Genomic DNA, 19,286 nt, shown 5'->3' with positions numbered 1-19,286 from the left:
ATTCTGTGCCTATTCAGAGCTGTGTTGAGAATTTCCTAGAGGAAGTAGCAGCATTTTAGTAGAACCTCTACCCATGTAGGGCTGTTTCAGGTGACTCCATGTGGCTTCGGGTTAATGTTTACAACAATTCTCAAGAGTAAGTATAGCTGAAGTTATAACATTATCCCACGGATGGGAAGAAACGAGGAAAACGGGGGAAAGCTTCCTGAAGAGTGGGGACCCTTACCTTGGCAAGGTCCGTCTTTGAGGATGGCCAGACATCCCATGACATTTTCCCGTCTTCTTCTGTTTTTCTCCCGCTTCCTGCTGCTTTCTTCAACCAGGAGTCAGGGAACACTTGGCTCCTAAAAATGGAGTCTTCTTACCATCTTTGTATGCTGGCAAAATGTATTCTCAAAGACATCCACCAGAAATTGCTTTGCATTATGTGATGGCCTCCATGCACGAAAAGTTAAGGTGGAATAATGTCCTTAGACTGACTACTAGAAAAATTCCTCATGGATGCTCTTATAGCTGAAAATGCATAATATAGTTTAGAGATGTCCCAAGCTTTTAAAAGAAGAGCTAGAAATAAATGGCTTGTGATGTGATTAAGGTTATCCATGGCATGGTATTAGACACTGTGCTGCAAAGTGCTTTTAAGTCATCATTTGCTGATAGCATGCTGATAGCATGCCTGTTTAAGCAACAGGGGAAAGCAAAAAGTACCACGAAGATAGTATTGTATAACTGCAACAGTCTTTATGTGTAAGCTTTGCAAGCTCTGAGTGGAAAAAAATATGATGTTGTATTTCAAGTGGGATAGACAGTTTTAAAAGCTGGTTCCTACAGTAAAGTCCATTCAGTCAATTTATTTTCTGACCAGAGAGTCTGCCAAGTGGTCTTAGCTTTAGGATGTCTTTTTCAGTACATCTTTAGCATTTGTGGCTAATTTGTGGAATTAGAGTTGGTCCCTCAATGCTGGCTGCTTTTGCTCTGAAATTGAGCTGGTTAAAGCTGCAGAGGGAATGCTGTTTCTCCTTTAAAAACTGGTTTTTAGCATTTCTTCTCTCCTGAAAGGAAAAGGTGAAGTTGAGTGTTAACTTTATTGAGTTGTCATATGAGATTCCAAAAAGGACAGCATGAATTTCTCAACTCCAGCTAAATGAATCTTATCTCCTCCTCTTTTCTCTTCTCCTTCTCCTTTTCAGATGCAGATAAAAGTTTAGGTGATAAGGCTGAATATATATAGATTTCAGTTAGGCTTTTGACAAGGTCCATGATATCATTCTTCATCAGTGGTTCCTTGTCATTTTAAAGACAAGTGACCATGGTAGTGAGGTGTCATAGGTTCTGTCCTTAACCTGATTTTTAAAAATAACTTTATAATATTTTTGATGATGGAATAGAAGGCATATTAATTAAATTTTCATATGACTCCAGTATGGGAAGGTTAGTTAAAACCTTAGAAAACTTCAGAATTCAAAATTACCATAAGAGATTAAGGTTCCTCCCACACTGCCCCTATATCCCAGGATCTGATCCCAGATTAGTTTCTTATCCCAGATTATCTGGCAGCGGAGACTCATATAATCCAGTTTGAATCAGATGATCTGGGATCAGAACCTGGGATATAGGCATTGTAGAAGTGGCCTGAATGAATATCAACAGGGATATCTGTACGATAGCACATTTGGGCAGGAAGAATCAAATGCAAAAAATTAAGCTGAGTTACACCTGTCTTTAATAGCAGTGCCAGTGAAAAGGATTTAGGACTTTGGTTGGTCACAAGCTAAACATGAGTCAAGTATGCTGCAATATTAAAGAACAAAATAAACACTACCACCACCCCAAATGCCAATCTGGGCTGTAGGCATTCATTCTATTTTCCTTTGGTGAGATTGTCCCCTGGAATACTATGTCCTGTTATGGGCCCTACCATTCAAAAAGGTTATTGACAAACTGGAACATGTATTGTGAAAGTGTGGGGAAAAGGGGGAGATTGAATAACAATCTCCTGGGATTGCTTTGCTTTAGAATTCCTTTATGTTGGGGGTGTGAGAGATGAGAAAGGGAAAACACAGTTTGGTACAAATGACTTAAACTGGATTGGAAATCAAAGCTCTCCTTGTCTCATTCTCACACTGAAAAACTCTTATGGATGCTAAATGCTTCTCATTTAGAATTGGAAAATGCTGTGAATGGTTTTTGTATCTCTATTAATAGAGATATTTCTTGCATATCTCTGCAAGAAAGATAGAAGTTATCTTTAACTGCCTGATGGTTACTTCTCATTTAATTTATTCTGCCTTCTACTTTGAAACCATTCCTTTATGTTGAACTTTCTATAATCTTTCCACAGTATAGATATTGTGATTTTATGTTATGTCAAATGAGAACAGTGTTAATACAGGGGATTGACGAGAAGATGAATTAAACCACCCAAGGCAGTTTTATATTTGTTCTGGGAAGTATTCCTAATAATAATAATAATAATAATAATAATAATAATAATAAACATTTTATTTATAACCCACCTCTCCTGATGGCTAGAGGTGATAATTATGTATTTTAATGAAAAAAAATCTTTTAAGATATGCATGTATGTGTGAAATAATGTTCTCCACAAGATGTCACTGCTGCCTTCTTTAGGTGTTCAGATTTACTAAGTGTCCTAAAACAATGTTTCCCAAACTTTGGTCTTCCAGATGTTTTTGCACTTCTACTCCTAGAATTTTTGACTGTTTGCAAATTCTGGGAATCTAAGTCCAAAACATCTGGAGGACCAAAGTTGACCCATGAATTAAATAATTCTAATTCTGCTGACCATCATACAAAACGTTTGTATTAGTTGGTTTCAGAGTGTAAAAATGTTCCCTTGCGGTCAGAAGACAGATCACTTGCTAATTTTATGCAATGAACTTTTGCTTTCTGAACTGGTGTTACCTTGGCATGCAACACCATTTCATGATGTGTAATATGTCATCATTAATGTTCAATAGTCTTCTACTTTCAGTTTCCATTAAGAAATAACTAGACTGGGTATGCCAAGATTACAGAGCTGAAGCACTGACAGGCTTTCACCCATGTTTCAAACATAGGAGAAAGAGCCCGATGTTTTTCAGTGAAGAAGAAGTCCACACCTTTTTGCAGGTTCCTTGCAATGGCAATGAGCTGCATTACAGTAATCTCCTCAATGAGTGGGCAAAGACAGACATTACCTCTGTGTACAGGCTTGGTGAGTATTTTGCTTATGGGCACATGGTTGCTTCTAGCACAGGCATGAACAACTTTTGTGTAGGTCCCACTTATCCAAAAACCTTTGGCCAGCAACATTCGCTTGCTTCTTCTGCAAGTCTTCTACTACTAATTATGTTTTTCTAGATTTCTCACATGTAAGGGTGAAGAATTTAAAGCGTTTTCTTGCTGGAGAGGTTTCTGAGAGTTTATGTGCATTTGTATTTTGGTACATATTTGCAAACACTTCCATTTGACAAACAGATTTTTGAAAAAAGCAGTTTTCTGTACCAAAATTTGCTTTTTGTGCAAAATTTTTGCTTTTTGCTGAGTTGATTTTTTTTTGCCAAGCATCCCAAAATGTGTAAAGTCTCATAGCAGTTGACCATTTTCTAGTGATATGTTGAGATGCCAATTTTCTCAAGGCTAAATTGTGTGGATTCTTTATATCCTATCAGCCTCTACATTTAGATGGCTGATCAAACAATGTGACTGATACTCCTTTTATCAAAATTAAAATCCGGATTAGATTAGTAGCTCTTATTCAGAACTGACATCACAATTCTATTTCCTGTAAAAGGCTGCTATGCTTCCTTGAGGTTCTGAGATCTTTCTGAGATGTTTCCTTACCCAAGTTTATATTTTTAGTTCTATAGCATCTTGTAGTTGAGTCTGAGAAGCTTTAATTGTCCAGGCACAATTTTAGATATGATGTTCTAGTTGTTCATGGCTTTTCTTTGTCCCACAGATGGCTTTGAACCTGTGGCCATGTATCCACAGACACCATCACGTGAGTATGTATGAAAGGGGAAAATTGCACACTATTTTGTGTTACCGGAATATATCACCTGGAGGGGAAGCATCTCCTTGTGCCTTATCTGTCTCTTTCAGATGCAGTTATAGAAGGACTTAAAGATGATTGGATGTTCGAGGAATGGGGGAAGCAGTCTAGTAATAGCTTGTCCTCTCCTAGTGATTCCGAACAGTCCAGTCCAGTGGGTGAATCTTCACCTTCTATCCTGGAACATATACTTCTGCCAGAACCAGATGACCTTGATGATCCCAAGTTCTTTATTGATCTGAATGCTGGCCACATGGAAGACTCTGATGTTTTTGATCCTATACTGACTTTCCTCAACCAAAGCAGCTATGTGGCTCATTTCCAAAGTCTCTATGACCTTTCTTTTTCCTTCCTCAGTTCCACCTTCTATGGCTTCTCCAGTGAGGAGGAGTTGGTCTTATACCTGGAGACATCCAGGAACTGGGCCAAAAGGGGTCGACTTGATTGGGCTCACATCCGGATATGCTTTCTCTTGGGTCGGCTTTGTGTCAAGAGAGCCAAGTTCTCCCAAGCTCGGGTCTATTTTGAAGAAGCCATGAGCACAATGGACCATGGATTTGAAGACCTGCCCCTGCTCACTTCACTGTATATCAACCTTGCTGCAATTTACCTGAAGCAGAAGATGAAACAAAAGTTCTTGCCAATGGTTGGGAAAGGAGTGGCCCTTCTGGCCTGCTTACCTGGACACTGCTTCAGTTCAGGCATTGAACTAGAAGTGGTGGTGTATATTTTGAGGGAAGCTATCACTGTGGGCAACACTGCTTTGGAAGCTCGGGCTTGCCTCCTTGTCATCAGGCTCCTCTTGCAACTGAGCAAGTATGAGGAGGTCTTACCTTTTGCAGAACACTTGCAGTGTCTTTGTGCTAGTTTCTCCAGCCAGGACTCCACGGCTGCCTCCTTAGACTTCATGCCTATTCTAACATACCTGTATGACAAGAAGTACTTGCCACATCTTGCCTTGGCATCTGCTAGGCTGTATTCCCCTAGCAGTGTCAAGGGATCACTGACTCCCATTTGGAGAGCTGGATTCATTCTTGCTAATTCCTCTAAGTTCTTTAAAGTCCAAGAGAGGAGCACCATCAACACCCCTGCTTTGGCCTGCCTATATTTAAACTATGCATTGGCCTTCTCCCATGAATGTGGGGCCATTTCCACAGAAAAAGCCCTATGTGCAATTTTATCCAAAGTGTACCTCAAGCATGGGCTGCTGCAAGGAGCAGTGCATTATTCAAGCAGAGCTGTTATTCTTGGAAAAACAATGGGTGAAGAGGAAGCATTTGAATCCTCCCTTTCCTTGGGGTGGATGCATGCATTGAACTGCCAGCCAAAAAAAGCAGAGGAAATCATGTTGCTCCTCTTGCATTCTTTGCAACAGACAGACAGCATCACACAGGATGGGGTGGTCCACAACCTTTTAGCCATTGCTCTTAAGGAAGAAGGACATGTGCAGAAGGCAGCAGAGAATTACTTATGGGCCTTGAATAAAGCTCGGGAGACGGGGAACAGGCGGAACCAAGCTATTGCTTTATCCAACTTTGGATGCTTGGCTGTTTCTCATGGGGCAAACTGCCTAGCTGGACACTATTTTCACCAGGCCATTCAGTTGTACTTTGAACTCCAGAGTGGAGATGACACACAGTTGGAGTTGGTTCAGGTTCTGCTGTGGTTAGCACAAACACAGGTAGCGAGGCATATGGTGGAAGAAAGCGTACTGTTTTATGAATTGGCCTTGGCAGTCGCCTTGAAGACACGGAGTGTGATGAGTGAGTAGTTTGACTTTGAAGAAATTTGGTTGATAAAACTGTCTCTTTCCTTCCCTATATGTCATGTGATACTTTTTCCTACCCCATACAGGTCAGCTTCAAGCAACTGAGTCCCTTTGCCATTTCTATAGTAAGGTGTGCCCAAATTCTGGAGCCTGCATTATCTACCATGAGCACCAAGTTCTTCTATCACAGCAACTCCAGGACAGAGAAATGGAAGGACAGCTTCTGCAGTCTCTAAGCCAGCTCTACCAAAGTGTCAATACTGCCAGGTGAGTGTGCATTGTGTTCAACATAAATCTTTGCAAAGTTGACCAGTACTAGAAGTGAATGAAGCACTTTGTGTAATGCAATATTTTTGTTATAGGATTTTGTTCTTGCCTAATTATAGTGTTTTTTAATTCAATTCTTCAAAATTGTATTTTCAAAAAATTTTTTTATTAGTTTAAAAATAAATAAGTGAAGAACATTAAAATACCTAAGGGACCACAGCAGCATATTAACCAATACAGGGCCAACATGACATGTTTAGAATCATAGAATCATAGCAATGGAAGAGACTGCATGGGCCATGTAGTTCAACCCCCTGCCACGCAGGAAAAGCACAAAGTACCCCCATTTCATCCGGTTTAAAGACCTCCAAAGAAGGAGCTTCCGCCACTCTTCGAGGCAGAGATTTCCACTGCTGAATAGTTCTCACAGTCAGGAAGTTCTTCCTAATGTTCAGGTGGAATCTTCTTTCCTGTAATTTGAACCCATTGCTCTGAGTCCTAGTTTCCCGGACATCAGAAAGCAAATCTGCTCCCCTTTCCTTATGACATCCTTTCACGTATGTCTCCTCTTAATCTTGTCTTCTGCAGGCTAAACATACCTAGCTCTTTAAATCACTCCTCATAGAGCATAGTCTCCAGACATTTGGTCATTTTCGTTGTCCTCCTCTGGACACCTTCCAGCTTGTCAATATCTGTTTTAAACTGTGGTGCCCAGAATTGGAAACAGTATTCCAGGTGAGGTCTAACCAAAGCAGAATAGAGAGGCACCATTACTTCCCTCAGTCTAGACACTGCCAAGAAAACTTTGTGATAGGTTTACCTTAGAGTTGCCATTGATCCAAAATGACTCAAAAGTACAACATTTTAAAAATGTAAAAATCACTAATATAGAAATTATTAGCCTGCAATTATAAATCTATACAATTGAATGTATTTAACATTATTTAAATCACAATATTTAAAAAGTCAACAAATAATTGACAATAAAAACTCATCACGGTTAAATCTGAAAAGCCTGTTGGAACAGCTCCATTTCTATTGGCTAATAGAAAAAGAGAAAAGAGGGAGCCATTCTAGTCTCCCTACAACCGGAGGTTATCGATTAGGCCCTTTGCTTTGTTTCCATCAAACAAGTCTTAGAAGATGTTAGAACAGAGAGAAGGCTATCTCCCAAAGACCTTAGTGCTCAAATAGTCCCATATTGAATCGTGTCAATTTCCCTTGGGTCAGTTATTCTGTAAATTTGAAGGGACAGCAAAACCTAGTGAGTGTATGTTGTCCTGAGGTCTTTGGAGAAAAGAGTGAGTGAAAAATGTATTCACTAAACTTCTTAGTCCTTTGATGTATGTGGACAACTGGGTTCAGAGATGCCATGTGGTCTAAACATATTTTAGTAAGATGCCTGTGTATATAAAATTAATTGTGACTGTCATTTATTCATCTGGATGCTAACCTTTCTCAGCAAGGTCAGAGTGAGCTCAGAGGGAAGGTATGTAAGAAATAGGCGCCTGTTGTGTGAGCCTATTTGTGTTCAAGATAAACAGTGGTGCCTCAGTAGTTGAATAAAAACAACAGCTGGAATTTGCCAGCTTTGAAGCCTTGTCGCTGGGCTTCAAGAAAGAACTGGTGGTTGTGCTACTTGTCTAAAAGTGAGAGGTTGGGCATTGTGATTTCGTATGGATCCTGCCTGTCTAAGCGAAGAATGCAACCATTTGCAAATATGGTGTCATTTAACACAAAGAAAGAGACTGATCTCATGCTGGTAATGGTGCCTTAAAGAGACTGGCAGCTTGTAAACTCATGGTGATGTTGCCTTCATACACTTGAGAAAACATCCCTTTTTACATTTGCAGAGGTCACCTGCTTGCCTGCCTACTAGAGAAAAATTATAGTGATTCTGCTCATATATTAGTACAACCAATCTGAAGGAAGTTCTTCTTTCCCTGAATATTATTACCAGTTACTTTGTTGAGAAAGCTATTTTTCCCACCCAATATTAGATGACAGTCTTGTCCTTTTCATAGTCATATTCTTATGTTTGGGTATATTATGGTTCTCCCATTTTTTTAAGGAATCCTCTCTTTTGAGAGTTTTTAAACAGGCTTATCGGCTATATGTTGGAAGTGCTTTAATTGTGTATTCCTGTATGGCAGAGAATTGGGCTGGGTGGTCCCTGTGGCTAATAATTGCATCTGTGTTCTCGCTTTGTGTACTTTTGGGACACGTAAGTCAACTGAGGCAAGTAGTTTCCAGTGTGCCGAATTAAACTAGTATCTAATGTATACATGTATTTCCTATGTTTGTTTTCCCTCCCACATTAGGATTGCTTTGAAGATACATGTCTTGGTCATCAGAATTTCAAATTAAGTTGAACAACCAATCAAAAAACAAAGTATGCACATAAGGAAGATGACAAACAGGCAACTTTCACCACTTGGGGAGCCTTTGCATTAATTTATGGCTGTAAACAAAGAAGCTTGTAGTACATTAAAACAACACCTCTATTGTGGTATAGATTTAATGAGAAATTATTACAGAGCCAATATAAAATAAATGGTCATTATTCCATTGAGGAGCAATAGAAAATTAAAACAAACTTTAAAAAGAAAGCTTGATTTAAAAAACACAGGAAAAAAACCAGACCTTTATCTCCTCTTGCACATCCTAGTATACACTCTTTCAAACGTCTGTATGATCTCATCTTTATCCCTGGACCTACATGCATACATCACATATCATTGATTTGTTTACCTTGAGGAAGAAGAAATATAACCCATGAAAACAATGAACCCTCATATTGTTTCACTTGCTATGTGGAGTTTTTATCTTGGCACCCATCGACCTGAGATCCATCCTTTCCCTTCCTTTACTATTGAAGCTACTCACTATGGAAAATACATGTGATGTGGACCCCAATGTAAAGAAGAGGGATGATTGATGCTCCAGAGTATGACATCTCTTGAAAAATGAAACTCTAAACAGCTGTCTGTTATTCTTTCACCCAGTTACAGTAACATACATAGGGTAGTGGTTCATTATGACATAACTGCTCTGTTCTATCCATTTCATAAGAGCTGCCGTGTTGAGTTATGAGACAGTCTAAAGGGAATCTTTCAGTCTGAATGGCAGAAATGTTTCCTGATAAGGTTTTTATTTGTGTAGGTCCTCTGGATTGTTCCTGGAATTTGCTGAAGACACGGGTGTGGTTCATAGAAATTCATGCAATGTTTCCACTTGTCCCACTTCTGTGTTTTTCCACTTTTCCTCCCTGTCATATTTGCCTTTCTTTGTTTCTTACTGTAGTAGATCTGTTAAAGACAGAATATTTGCAGAATAGCCTTATGTTCTCTGCTTTTTGCATGTAAGGAGCTGAACATTTGGAAGCATCCTAGGGTTGGACAGCTGATGAGGCAAAGGAGAGGCTCAAAGTCAAAGTCCTTTTGAAAAGCCCTTTGACTTTGAAGGGCTTTGACTTTGAGCCCGAACTCCCATGTATTCTTTATAATAATGGAGCATCTGTGAACTCCACAGATCTTTGAAGCAGGCCTTGGACTGTACCAAGCAGAGTCTGAGGCTCTTTATTGACATGGAGGAAACGGTCAAGGCAGCACAGGCCTGGTTACAGGCTGGACGGCTCTACTATCAAATGCAAGAAGATGAACTTGTGGAAATGTATCTGCAGGTATAGTAGAAACAGGAGGACCCGTTGTGGCCCCTTCTACAGTGCCATATAAAATCCATATAAAATATAAAATTATCTGCTTTGAATTGGATTATATGGCAGTGTAGAGTCAGATAATCCAGATCTACAGATCTGATTCGTATGTATTAAATTAGTGTGCAGATTTGTGCTCTGACTCAAGACATAGTTTATGCAGGGGATCTACATTTACTTTGGTCTCTTGAATACCCTACTAAAAACCTCAAATTCTGATTTATGGTCATAAATTAACTACTATGTCTTTTGTAAAATAGGCAGCTATGAACAGATGTAACTAAATCTGTTTACTTAATTTATTTGTAGTCTATGTATTAAAAAGGGATTTGAATTCTAGGAACATATCTATAGAAGGGCATTGGTGTGATGCATGCCATATTTTAAAAGGTCTGACTGTTGGGGAGTCAGCGTTTAGCAAATTCAATCCTCCATAATCCCAAGAGCTATCAGCTATAATTGTGCAGAAGACTTTGTGCTATGTAATAGCAATCCAGACCTGATTTGAGTCAAAAATATAAAATATGTGCAATTCTAGTCTCAGTTGTGTAAGAGCCTTATCTTCAATTTGAACAAAATATATGTAGAATAATAATACAGTAGAGTCTCACTTATCCAACATAAATGGGCCGGCAGAACGTTGGATAAGCGAATATGTTGGATAATAAGGAGAGATTAAGAAAAAGCCTATTAAACATCAAATTAGGTTATGATTTTACAAATTAAGCACCAAAACATCATGTTATACAACAAATTTGACAGAAAAAGTAGTTCATTACACATTAATGCTATGTAGTAATTACTGTATTTACGAATTTAGCACCAAAATATCACAATGCATTGAAAACATTGACTACAAAAATGCGTTGGAGATTCAGAACATTGGATAAGTGAGTGTTGAATAAGTAAGACTCTACTGTAATAATAATAATAATAATAACAACAACAACAACAACAACAACAACAACACTTTATTTTTGTACCCTGCCTCCATCTCCACAGTGGGACTCGAAGCAGCTTACATTCCAAAATCAAAAATATTCCAAATCCCAAAATTGTTCACACATGGCTGAGATAGTGATACCTTTGCCTTCTGATAGTTTGATGAACACAAACTTCGCTTAATGCACAAAAATATTAAAATACTGTGTATAAAATTACCTTAAGGTAAGCATAAATACATTTCTTGTTTAGACTTGGGTTCCCATCTCTAAGATATTACATTCTATATATACATGCAAATACAGGTACTCCAAAATCTGAGGAAGACCTCTAAAATTGAAAACTGGGCCTAAGCATAAGGGAGACTCAACCTATACCTGCATAGACTTTTCATTCATGTGTACATATGGAAATAAAACAGGAAACTTGTATACTTAGCCAATTGCAGAAGTTCAAGTCTAGCATCATTTATTCTTATGTTTTAGTGATAACAGGTACCATTTTTTGCCTGATGCATACTGCATAACCTCTGATTCTAATTGGATCCCTTTTCCAGGCAGCCATAGAGTCAGCACTGAAACCCGAAGAGCTTCACTTGGCTATGGAACTGTATGAAGAAGCTGGTGATGTCTTCTTCAATGGGGTCCGGAACAGACAGCGAGCAGTGGAATATTACAGGGTATTCACTCCCAGCCCCACATGTGCACCAGTCGATACCCATATGGATTTTCATGTCAAGGCTTTATATGAATACTGTTGGCGCTGATTGAAAAGATGATACAGAAGCAGAGAGAGGAGAGTTGAAAGACATAAAAATGTCAGACAAGTGATTGTGTGCAAAATCCATAAATTCAGTCTAGTGATACAACTAACCAGTCTGACATACACATGTATCAGTATTCTCTCTCTCTCTCTCTCTCTCTCTCTCCCTCCCTCCCTCCCTCCCCCCTCTCCTTTCTCTCCGCTCTCTCCTCTCTCCTCTCTCTCTCTCTCCTTCCCTCTCTATTCTCTCCGCTCTCTCCTCTCTCCCTCTCTCTCCCTCCCCCTCCCTTCTTTCTCTCTGCTCTCTCCTCTCTCTCCCTCCCTCCCTCCCTCTCTCTCTACTTTCTCTCCGCTCTCTCCTCTCTCCTTTCTCTCCGCTCTCTCCTCTCCTCTCTTCTCCTCTCTCTCTCTCTCTCTCGCCCCCTTTTCTTCCTGAAGGAGAGGTAAGTCAGCTTGGTGTTTATCTAAAACCCAGCCAAGGCATATTTAATGATTCAGAGTTGAGTAGTTCTACAAAAAAAACTGCTGTATGATGATGTCTTGGCATCGTTTCCCTCCAGCTATGCTCATGGGACTTGAATTAGCCTCTCAACCTGTTTTGCTTGACATTTTGGGATAGTGAAACCCACAAGTGAAGATGGAATGATCAAATATTCCATTGTATTATGATGCTGCTTAAGCCTTTCTCATTGGCGGGTAGTTTTAAATTAGAAGATTGTGCTTCAACTAGAAAATGAGGCAATCTCTCATATTAAAGACAATTTTGCATAACGATCTTATTGAAAACCTGGAATGCATAAAATGCAGGCTTTTCCCCGTTGTGGTCCTAGCTGCTTGGATGTTGTGTCCTAAGGGTTATCTTCAGTTCAGAAGTATATATACATGGTCTTATCCTTATGGTAGCCGAAGACTGAATTAAGTTGTGTTGACTTGAGACCTGAAGAGAAGGCTTTGTTTTCTAATACATGAGCTGAATGAGCAAATTTTACTGTTACAAATGCAACACCAAACAGTATCTAATTGTTTTGGAAATACAAGAGACTGGGCAGAATATGTGAGCAATGCTGTCTTAATGTCCATCAGCATGGGACAAGAAATCTGTAAGCCTTAAGCCTTGTTGTGTTCAGTTAGACTTAAAAATAAAGTAGAGAGTAGTGAATGCAACAGTAAATGATGGGATTAGGTGTGATGATCAAATTTTCTTTCTGAAGAACTTTTTAGCAGTTGAAGTGACATGGTAGCTAGGAACTTTTGAAATAATGTGAAAAAGCTGTTTCTTGTTTTTGGCAGGGAGGAGCTGTACCTTTGGCTAGGAAGCTGAAGGCCTCGCAGACTGAGCTGAGGCTGTTCAACAAGCTGGCGGAGCTGCAGATTGGACTCCAGAATTATGAAAATGCATTGGAATTTGCTACCTTGGCAGCCAGGCTCAGTGTGGATGTAGGTAGGAAAGCACACTGGATTTATCACGTAGTAATATCAAAATTCATAATGTGGAAATCAGACCGGGAAATGTTATAATGGAACAACAATTTTTTTTTAAATGATGATTCCTAAACAGCTTCTATTAGAAAAGCAAAATAGAATGATCTGAATTCCAAGGGCAATCCACAATACATAGGGAGTGGGAGAGGGGAAGCAGAAAATGTCACAACAGATTTGAATGAAAGCTTTCTTTTTCTTGTTACAAAGGAAATAGGCCAGCATTGATTTTAGATAGGAAAGAGGGAAGGGAAATGGGTAGGTGTCCCATCATATATAAGTGAGCAGAGTCTGATTCATACATGCAAATGACCTAAGCCTTGTCAGATTTAAGAGGCCCTATAGTATTACCAAAAAAATAATGCAAAAGCTGAAATTGGTTGGGGTTGTTGTGTGTTTTCCAGGCTGTATGGCCATGTTCCAGAAGTATTCTCTCCTTACGTTTCGCCCACATCAATGGTAGGCATCCTCAGAGGTTGCTTAGTTTCGCCATAAACCTCACAACCTCTGAGGATGCCTGCCATAGATGTGGGCGAAACGTCAGGAGAGAATACTTCTGAAACATGGCTATACAGCCCGGAAAACACACAACAACCCTATGATTCCGGCCATGAAAGCCTTCGACAACACACTGAAATTGTCTTTTTTAAAAAAAAATGCTGTTTAAACATATTTGTAGGCCTTGCCTGAAACTAGCTTACCTAATCTGCGCATATTAGTGACTTTGAGCCAAGGACACAGTCACTGAGAAAGAATTGTCAAATATGTTGCCTCTTTGCCCAGATAGATTCTAGTTTCTGCAGTTAGAAATGATTCAATTAGAATTGTAAGAAACATTTATTGTTAAAGCAGTATAAAAGACATTGAGATAATTAAAGATTTTCTGGATCCTGGCTTAGTCATTAATTAGTTATTGCTAATTGACACAGATCTTTGTGGGGAACAGAATGATTGGTAAGGCGCATTTACTTTCTTGGCAATTGGAGAAAGGGTAGAACTGTGGCAGAAATATTCTAGGCATGTGCTGCAGTTTTCAAAACATTCAAAAATCAAAACAAGAAAATAGTAGAAATTGTGTTTTTATTTAATTCCTATTGTGTCTTTCGCTGGACCTAGAACTCAAGGTATCTGCAGGACATTGTAATGCTAAGGCTGTTTTGTTGGTGTTACTCTGGCACAGAAAAAGTGATAAACCTTGGGGTATCTTAACAATGAGGGAATTTGAGGCATATCCTGAATTATACTATATTGCTCAAAGTCACTGCAAACTAATAAGTTCATTTTTTTTTGTAACCACAATGTTGCTTTTTCTCTATCCAGGAGATCAGTGGCAAGAAGTGGTTGCCTTCCATCGCCTGGCAACTGCATACTATCTTCTGCAAATGTATGAAATGGCTGAGGACTGCTACCTGAGGACACTCTCTCTGCGCCCACCCTTGTTGCAGGGCATTCAGGAAGCCATGTATTATTCTAAGGTCTACTACCGCCTGGGAGACCTGACCCTGCACAAATTAAAGGTGAGAAACTATGGGCGGCAACACACACCTGGGGTGCCTCTAACTAATGGTCTGATAAGCCCAGTTGCTGAATTTAGTCTGACCTTGTGCTTAAATGAAGTTTCTCACTAAAGCATTAAATTAGCTGTCCCCAACCCAGTCTTTCCCAGCCAGATAACCAGTGTTGGGAGTAGTACTCTCCCTATGTCTAAAGCACATATTAGGCAAGGCTGTTCTAAATTAGGCAAGGCTGTTCTAGCTCTAAAGGTATCTGGTGACATGTATTAGGTTCCTCCTTTCTGTGGTGATGGTTATATTTGCCTTCTGCCTCACTCCAGCACCTGAGCCTATTATGGCTTCTCTGAGACCCTAAAATTTCCTCCTTCAAATTTCTGCCCTTCATTTCTGTTAATGACAGGGGTGGGACTGTACAACCTGAGGGAAGCTTGCAGTTGTGTGGGCCTTTTATGTGGTTCCCGGATCCCTCCCACATCATCCCTAGAAAGACACTGTCTTAAAATGAAAGAGCACACCCTAGAATCCTCCAGATGATATAATTCTCCATTTAAATGCAATCCGCCACCCACATCTTGTCAGGTTCTCAATCCCAGTTATTACTTGGAGATCAATTCCAGTTTTGTAAAGACAGGAGGCTGCTCTCTGCAGGTACCCGCATGTGTGTGTAATAATAATAAACAAAACATTTGCTAGAGTGATGCCACACCACTAAAATTGTGCAAAATTTGTCACAACTAAATCTCCCTTTAATTCATAGCTGCAAGTTGGTCACCCTAGTATTCACCAAAAGTCTTTTTTTTTTTTTTTGCTTTGCCTTTTATCTGCAGGATGAACAAGATGCCACCAGCTATTTCCTCTTGGCATTGGCTGCTGCCACTGAGCTTGATGACCAGTCTTGGCAGGACAGGATTCAGGCTAGGTTGGCCCAAATGCACAATGCTTCTCCATCAGATAAAAGCCCAAGAGAATGGACTACATATAGGGCCCGATGGCTAAGTGAACGGAGGCAGGATATATGACAGATCGTCTCATGGGACCGAAGGGCTCCAAAGAAGAGAAGCACTCATCTTTTTACCTCACTCCAAAGGTGCCTCCTAGACCCAGAGGAAAGGGCAAGATCAGCTCTCAAACGCTTCAGTGTTCTGCATTCTTATATTCAATGATGAGAAAAAACTTTTGCCATTTGGTATCCCGGTTGGCTAATGTGAAATAGGCAAAATGCCGGTCCACTTCCTCTTTGTAGTCCAGTATTTTGGCTGCCAGATCCGATGGTACCCCATGCTGGTGTAACAATTTGTTATACTGGAGTAAGGCATATTTTGGAATGGTGCACAGCACTGTATGATAAAGATGTTATCAGAGAAAGCTGCTCTGCCATATCCTTAGCAGTTTAGAAATAGGTAGGGCAGGTTTCTTACCTAACTGACACATCTGAGGAAGTAGGTTTATTTATGAAAGTTTATGCTACTGACCTCTTTCTCTAAGTCTCTAAGGTGCTATAAGACCCCTTTGTATAATGGAGACAAGTGTTTTGCAATCTTTATTCCATCCCCAGTCATCTCTGCAACACTTGTGCCCATTTTACCCTCTGTGCCACCTGTGTCACTGTGCCATCATAGTAATGCCAGCACAGAAGATGATAGCCTTTTCTATTAGCAGCTATAACACCTACACAGAGAAGACTCCATTGCCTATAAAGAGATGGCTTTATAGGTCAACAATGTGTAAATATTCTGTAAAGTGTAAATGAATAGTGCAAGGTAGGAGGTAAGCAAAAATGATTTTGCTGGAATACAACTTGGTGAGATCTGAGAAGATATATTAATTCTGGGAAAGATTATGAAAAGACTTTTCAGCTTCTACCTGTTCAACTTCAGTGCCAAGATGTAATGCACAGTTTCAGATTCATGGGAAAACCTGGGAGGAGCAGAAAGCCCCTGAAAGAGAAGAAATATTACTGGCAGTGAATGTGATCTTTCCCCCCTCATGTGTCTTTAAAGCATATCATTTATCTGTGTTTATATTCTGTCTGGGCTTTTCCCCACCAATTTTATTTCTGCCATCAGAAATGTTTCTGAGCTGTATTAAGGCTATGCAAATAATGATAGCACAAAAACAAAAACCCCAACAGATTGCAAGATAACATTAAACATGTACTAAATATGGTCTTGAAGCAGGGATGTGCAGATAATTTGGAGTACAACTTTCACCAATCTTTACCATAGCTTATATTCGCTAAGCAGTTGTAGTTCTGCCTTAGGCTGGTTCCAGACGTGTTTCAATAAATGCCTTCCATGTCCTTCATTCTTTAACTGCCAAAATTTCAGTGGCCCTGGAGATGAGGGAAAATGGTTCCCATGTGTGTTAAGCATGTAGGTATGACCTCATTCACAGCGAGATAGAAATTGGGTTTTTAGGGCACAAAACGGTGTTCTAAATGAATACCTGGATTTTCCTTAGGAATGAAGGCTGTTTAGACGCAGAGTGGCTAGGGTATTTTTAAGCCTTTGCTTCACTTTGATTTCTTTCTTTTTTATGAAGTGTCTTTGATGTGGGTAGAGTGATCTCATTTTGTAGAATGGGCAGAAGTTAGATCTGGATCTAGGGGGCTAAGAATTCTGGTTAATTATTGAACAAGCAGAGCATTCAGACAGCATTCTCCTTCCCTTAAAATAATCTGCTGAAATGGAAAAAAAAGCTTGGGGAAACTGGGAGCCCTTTTCATGAAAGACTCCCAACTTCATTCAATCCTGAGTGCCAATTCTTGGGTTCAGAAGTTCTTTCATTCTCTGCCATTTGCACCAACTTCATTTTGGTGTCTTCTTGGGGTTCTAGAATGTAAGCCCAACAAGAATGAAGTGTGTGCTCCTCTCCTTGTGGAAAACACTGATGAAAAAAAGTGTACATTCAGCTTCCTATTTTTCTATTTCACCCCACAGACACTTTTAAGTGGAACATGAACATCTACTCCTTTGGTACATTCATGTGTTTTAGAGATACTGATAGACCTCCATCTGAGGCCCTTTCTACGCAGATGTATAAAATCCACATTATCTGCTTTGAACTGGATTATATGACAATGTAGACTAAGATAAACCAATTCAAATCAAATAATGTGGATTTTCTTCTTTGATAATCTGGATTATCTGGCAGTGTAGAAAGGGACTAAGTGGCAAGGGTCATATAATTAAGGAAACAAAGGAATGAGACTTCATATCATTATGGACAATGAATACTTGCCTACACTAAGTGCCTGCCACTGGAAAAGACAGATGAAGATGTGCCTTAAAACAAATATCCCAGCACCTCAGTAGCGAAGGACCATGACTCAGGGCCATTCCACACAGCTATATAACCCAGAATATCAAGGCAGATAATCCACAATATTTGCTTTGAACTGGATCATCTGAGTTCACACTACAGTGTGTGGAAGGGGCCTCAATGTAAAGCACAGACTTGACTGGCAACAGGTCCCAGGTTTCAGTCCTTGGAATCTTCTTTCAGTAAAAGGTTCTGAAGCAGTATAATGGACTATTGTCTGAAATGGCAGAGAGCGATTGACAGAGATCACAATGCACTAGAAAGGCTGGCTTGACACCCCAGATCCTCTTCAGATGCTCTTACTAGAACTTGAAACACCTGTTGTTTTGAACTACAGCTCTTGTATTAAAGCAGGTAGCATTGGTCAATATAAATAGCTATTCAAAAAGCAATGTTTCCAAGCTCTGGTTCTTAATATGGTAGTTTTATAATGCTGATAATACCAGCTCACAGATGGTAATTTTCTTCTTCTCTTGTACAGTATGTAAACACACCACTAGAGGGCAATAAAGACAGTACTTCCAGGCAATCTTCACTTTAAGTTCCTTATTATCAGAAATATAGTACAGGCAGTCCCCAAGTTATAAACAAACATCCAACTTCCAAACAAATCATGGGGCACATCCACACAGCACCTAAAATGTGCAAATGCCTGCACTTTTACTCAAGGCGTCCAAATGATGCCTCAGGTAAAAGCGAATGAATCTGGGACAAAGCAGGAAAACCCTGCTTTGTCCCAAATTAATTTGACACTTCACAAAACCCCTTTAAAAAGCCTTTAAAAGAAAAAATAACTTACCCTGTTGGCATTTCTCTGCTGCCAGCTCTCCTGGGGCATAGAAATGATGCACCAGGAGAAAGGGAGGGAGAAGGAAGATTGCTCCTGGCTCCCACTTCTCCTGGCTCATCATTTCTACATGCCAGGAGAGGGCCGGCAGCAGGGAAATGCTGGCCGGGTTATTTTTTCTTTTAAAGGCTTTTCGGGTGTGTGTGTGTGTGTGTGTTTTGTGTCCGGGTGGACACCCTCCTCCGAAAAGCGCAACCTTTCCGCGGCGTGCATTAAAGTATTATCTGGAACCGCCCATAGTTAAAACCCGAGGTGAGACAACAGAAAGTGAGAGAAATCTACCCCTAAGAAGGAAAATTCACTCCTGGAATAGTTATCATGGGGGGGAAATGTCTTCATTGAAGCTTTCTCACCAATCCTTGTTTCCACAACAAGCCTTATTTTTCAAAATCCAATTATCATATGGATAGAAAGTTATATCAAATATTCTGAACAGGCGTGTTAACCCTTCCCTATGCTATCTAAAATATAGCAGGAGTTACACTTAAAATGTACCTATTCCAATTTGCATACAAATTCAACTTCAAATTCAAGAACAAACCTACAGAACCTATCTTGTTCGTAACTTGGGGACAGCCTGTAGTCTGTTTTTAAATAAATAACACAATCTTAAT

The 19,286-nt window shown here is 39.8% G+C and overlaps 1 protein-coding gene across 11 annotated transcripts in view; it reads left to right on the top strand.

Moving 5' to 3' along the window:
- Positions 1 to 16,808, top strand: part of sh3tc2 (SH3 domain and tetratricopeptide repeats 2) — a 75,068-nt gene extending 58,260 nt beyond the window's left edge. For 9 of the 11 annotated variants that reach the window (XM_008104676.3, XM_008104678.3, XM_062970446.1 and 6 more), the window contains 9 exons: positions 3,081 to 3,217; positions 3,965 to 4,006; positions 4,108 to 5,820; positions 5,912 to 6,092; positions 9,624 to 9,774; positions 11,306 to 11,428; positions 12,802 to 12,952; positions 14,311 to 14,507; positions 15,332 to 16,808. In XM_008104676.3, the coding sequence (XP_008102883.2) occupies positions 3,081 to 3,217; positions 3,965 to 4,006; positions 4,108 to 5,820; positions 5,912 to 6,092; positions 9,624 to 9,774; positions 11,306 to 11,428; positions 12,802 to 12,952; positions 14,311 to 14,507; positions 15,332 to 15,523 (2,887 nt within the window). In that variant the 3' untranslated portion in view covers positions 15,524 to 16,808. Of the gene's footprint in view, positions 1 to 3,080; positions 3,218 to 3,964; positions 4,007 to 4,107; positions 5,821 to 5,911; positions 6,093 to 9,623; positions 9,775 to 11,305; positions 11,429 to 12,801; positions 12,953 to 14,310; positions 14,508 to 15,331 lie in introns of those variants that run through there. The other 2 variants (XR_010002801.1, XR_010002802.1) reach the window with 2 other exon arrangements.
- Positions 16,809 to 19,286: the final 2,478 nt, after the last annotated feature.

The sequence above is a fragment of the Anolis carolinensis genome, chromosome 2 (assembly GCF_035594765.1).
Source record: "Anolis carolinensis isolate JA03-04 chromosome 2, rAnoCar3.1.pri, whole genome shotgun sequence".
NCBI lineage: Eukaryota > Metazoa > Chordata > Lepidosauria > Squamata > Dactyloidae > Anolis > Anolis carolinensis.
This window is presented reverse-complemented; position numbering and strand designations above follow the sequence as displayed.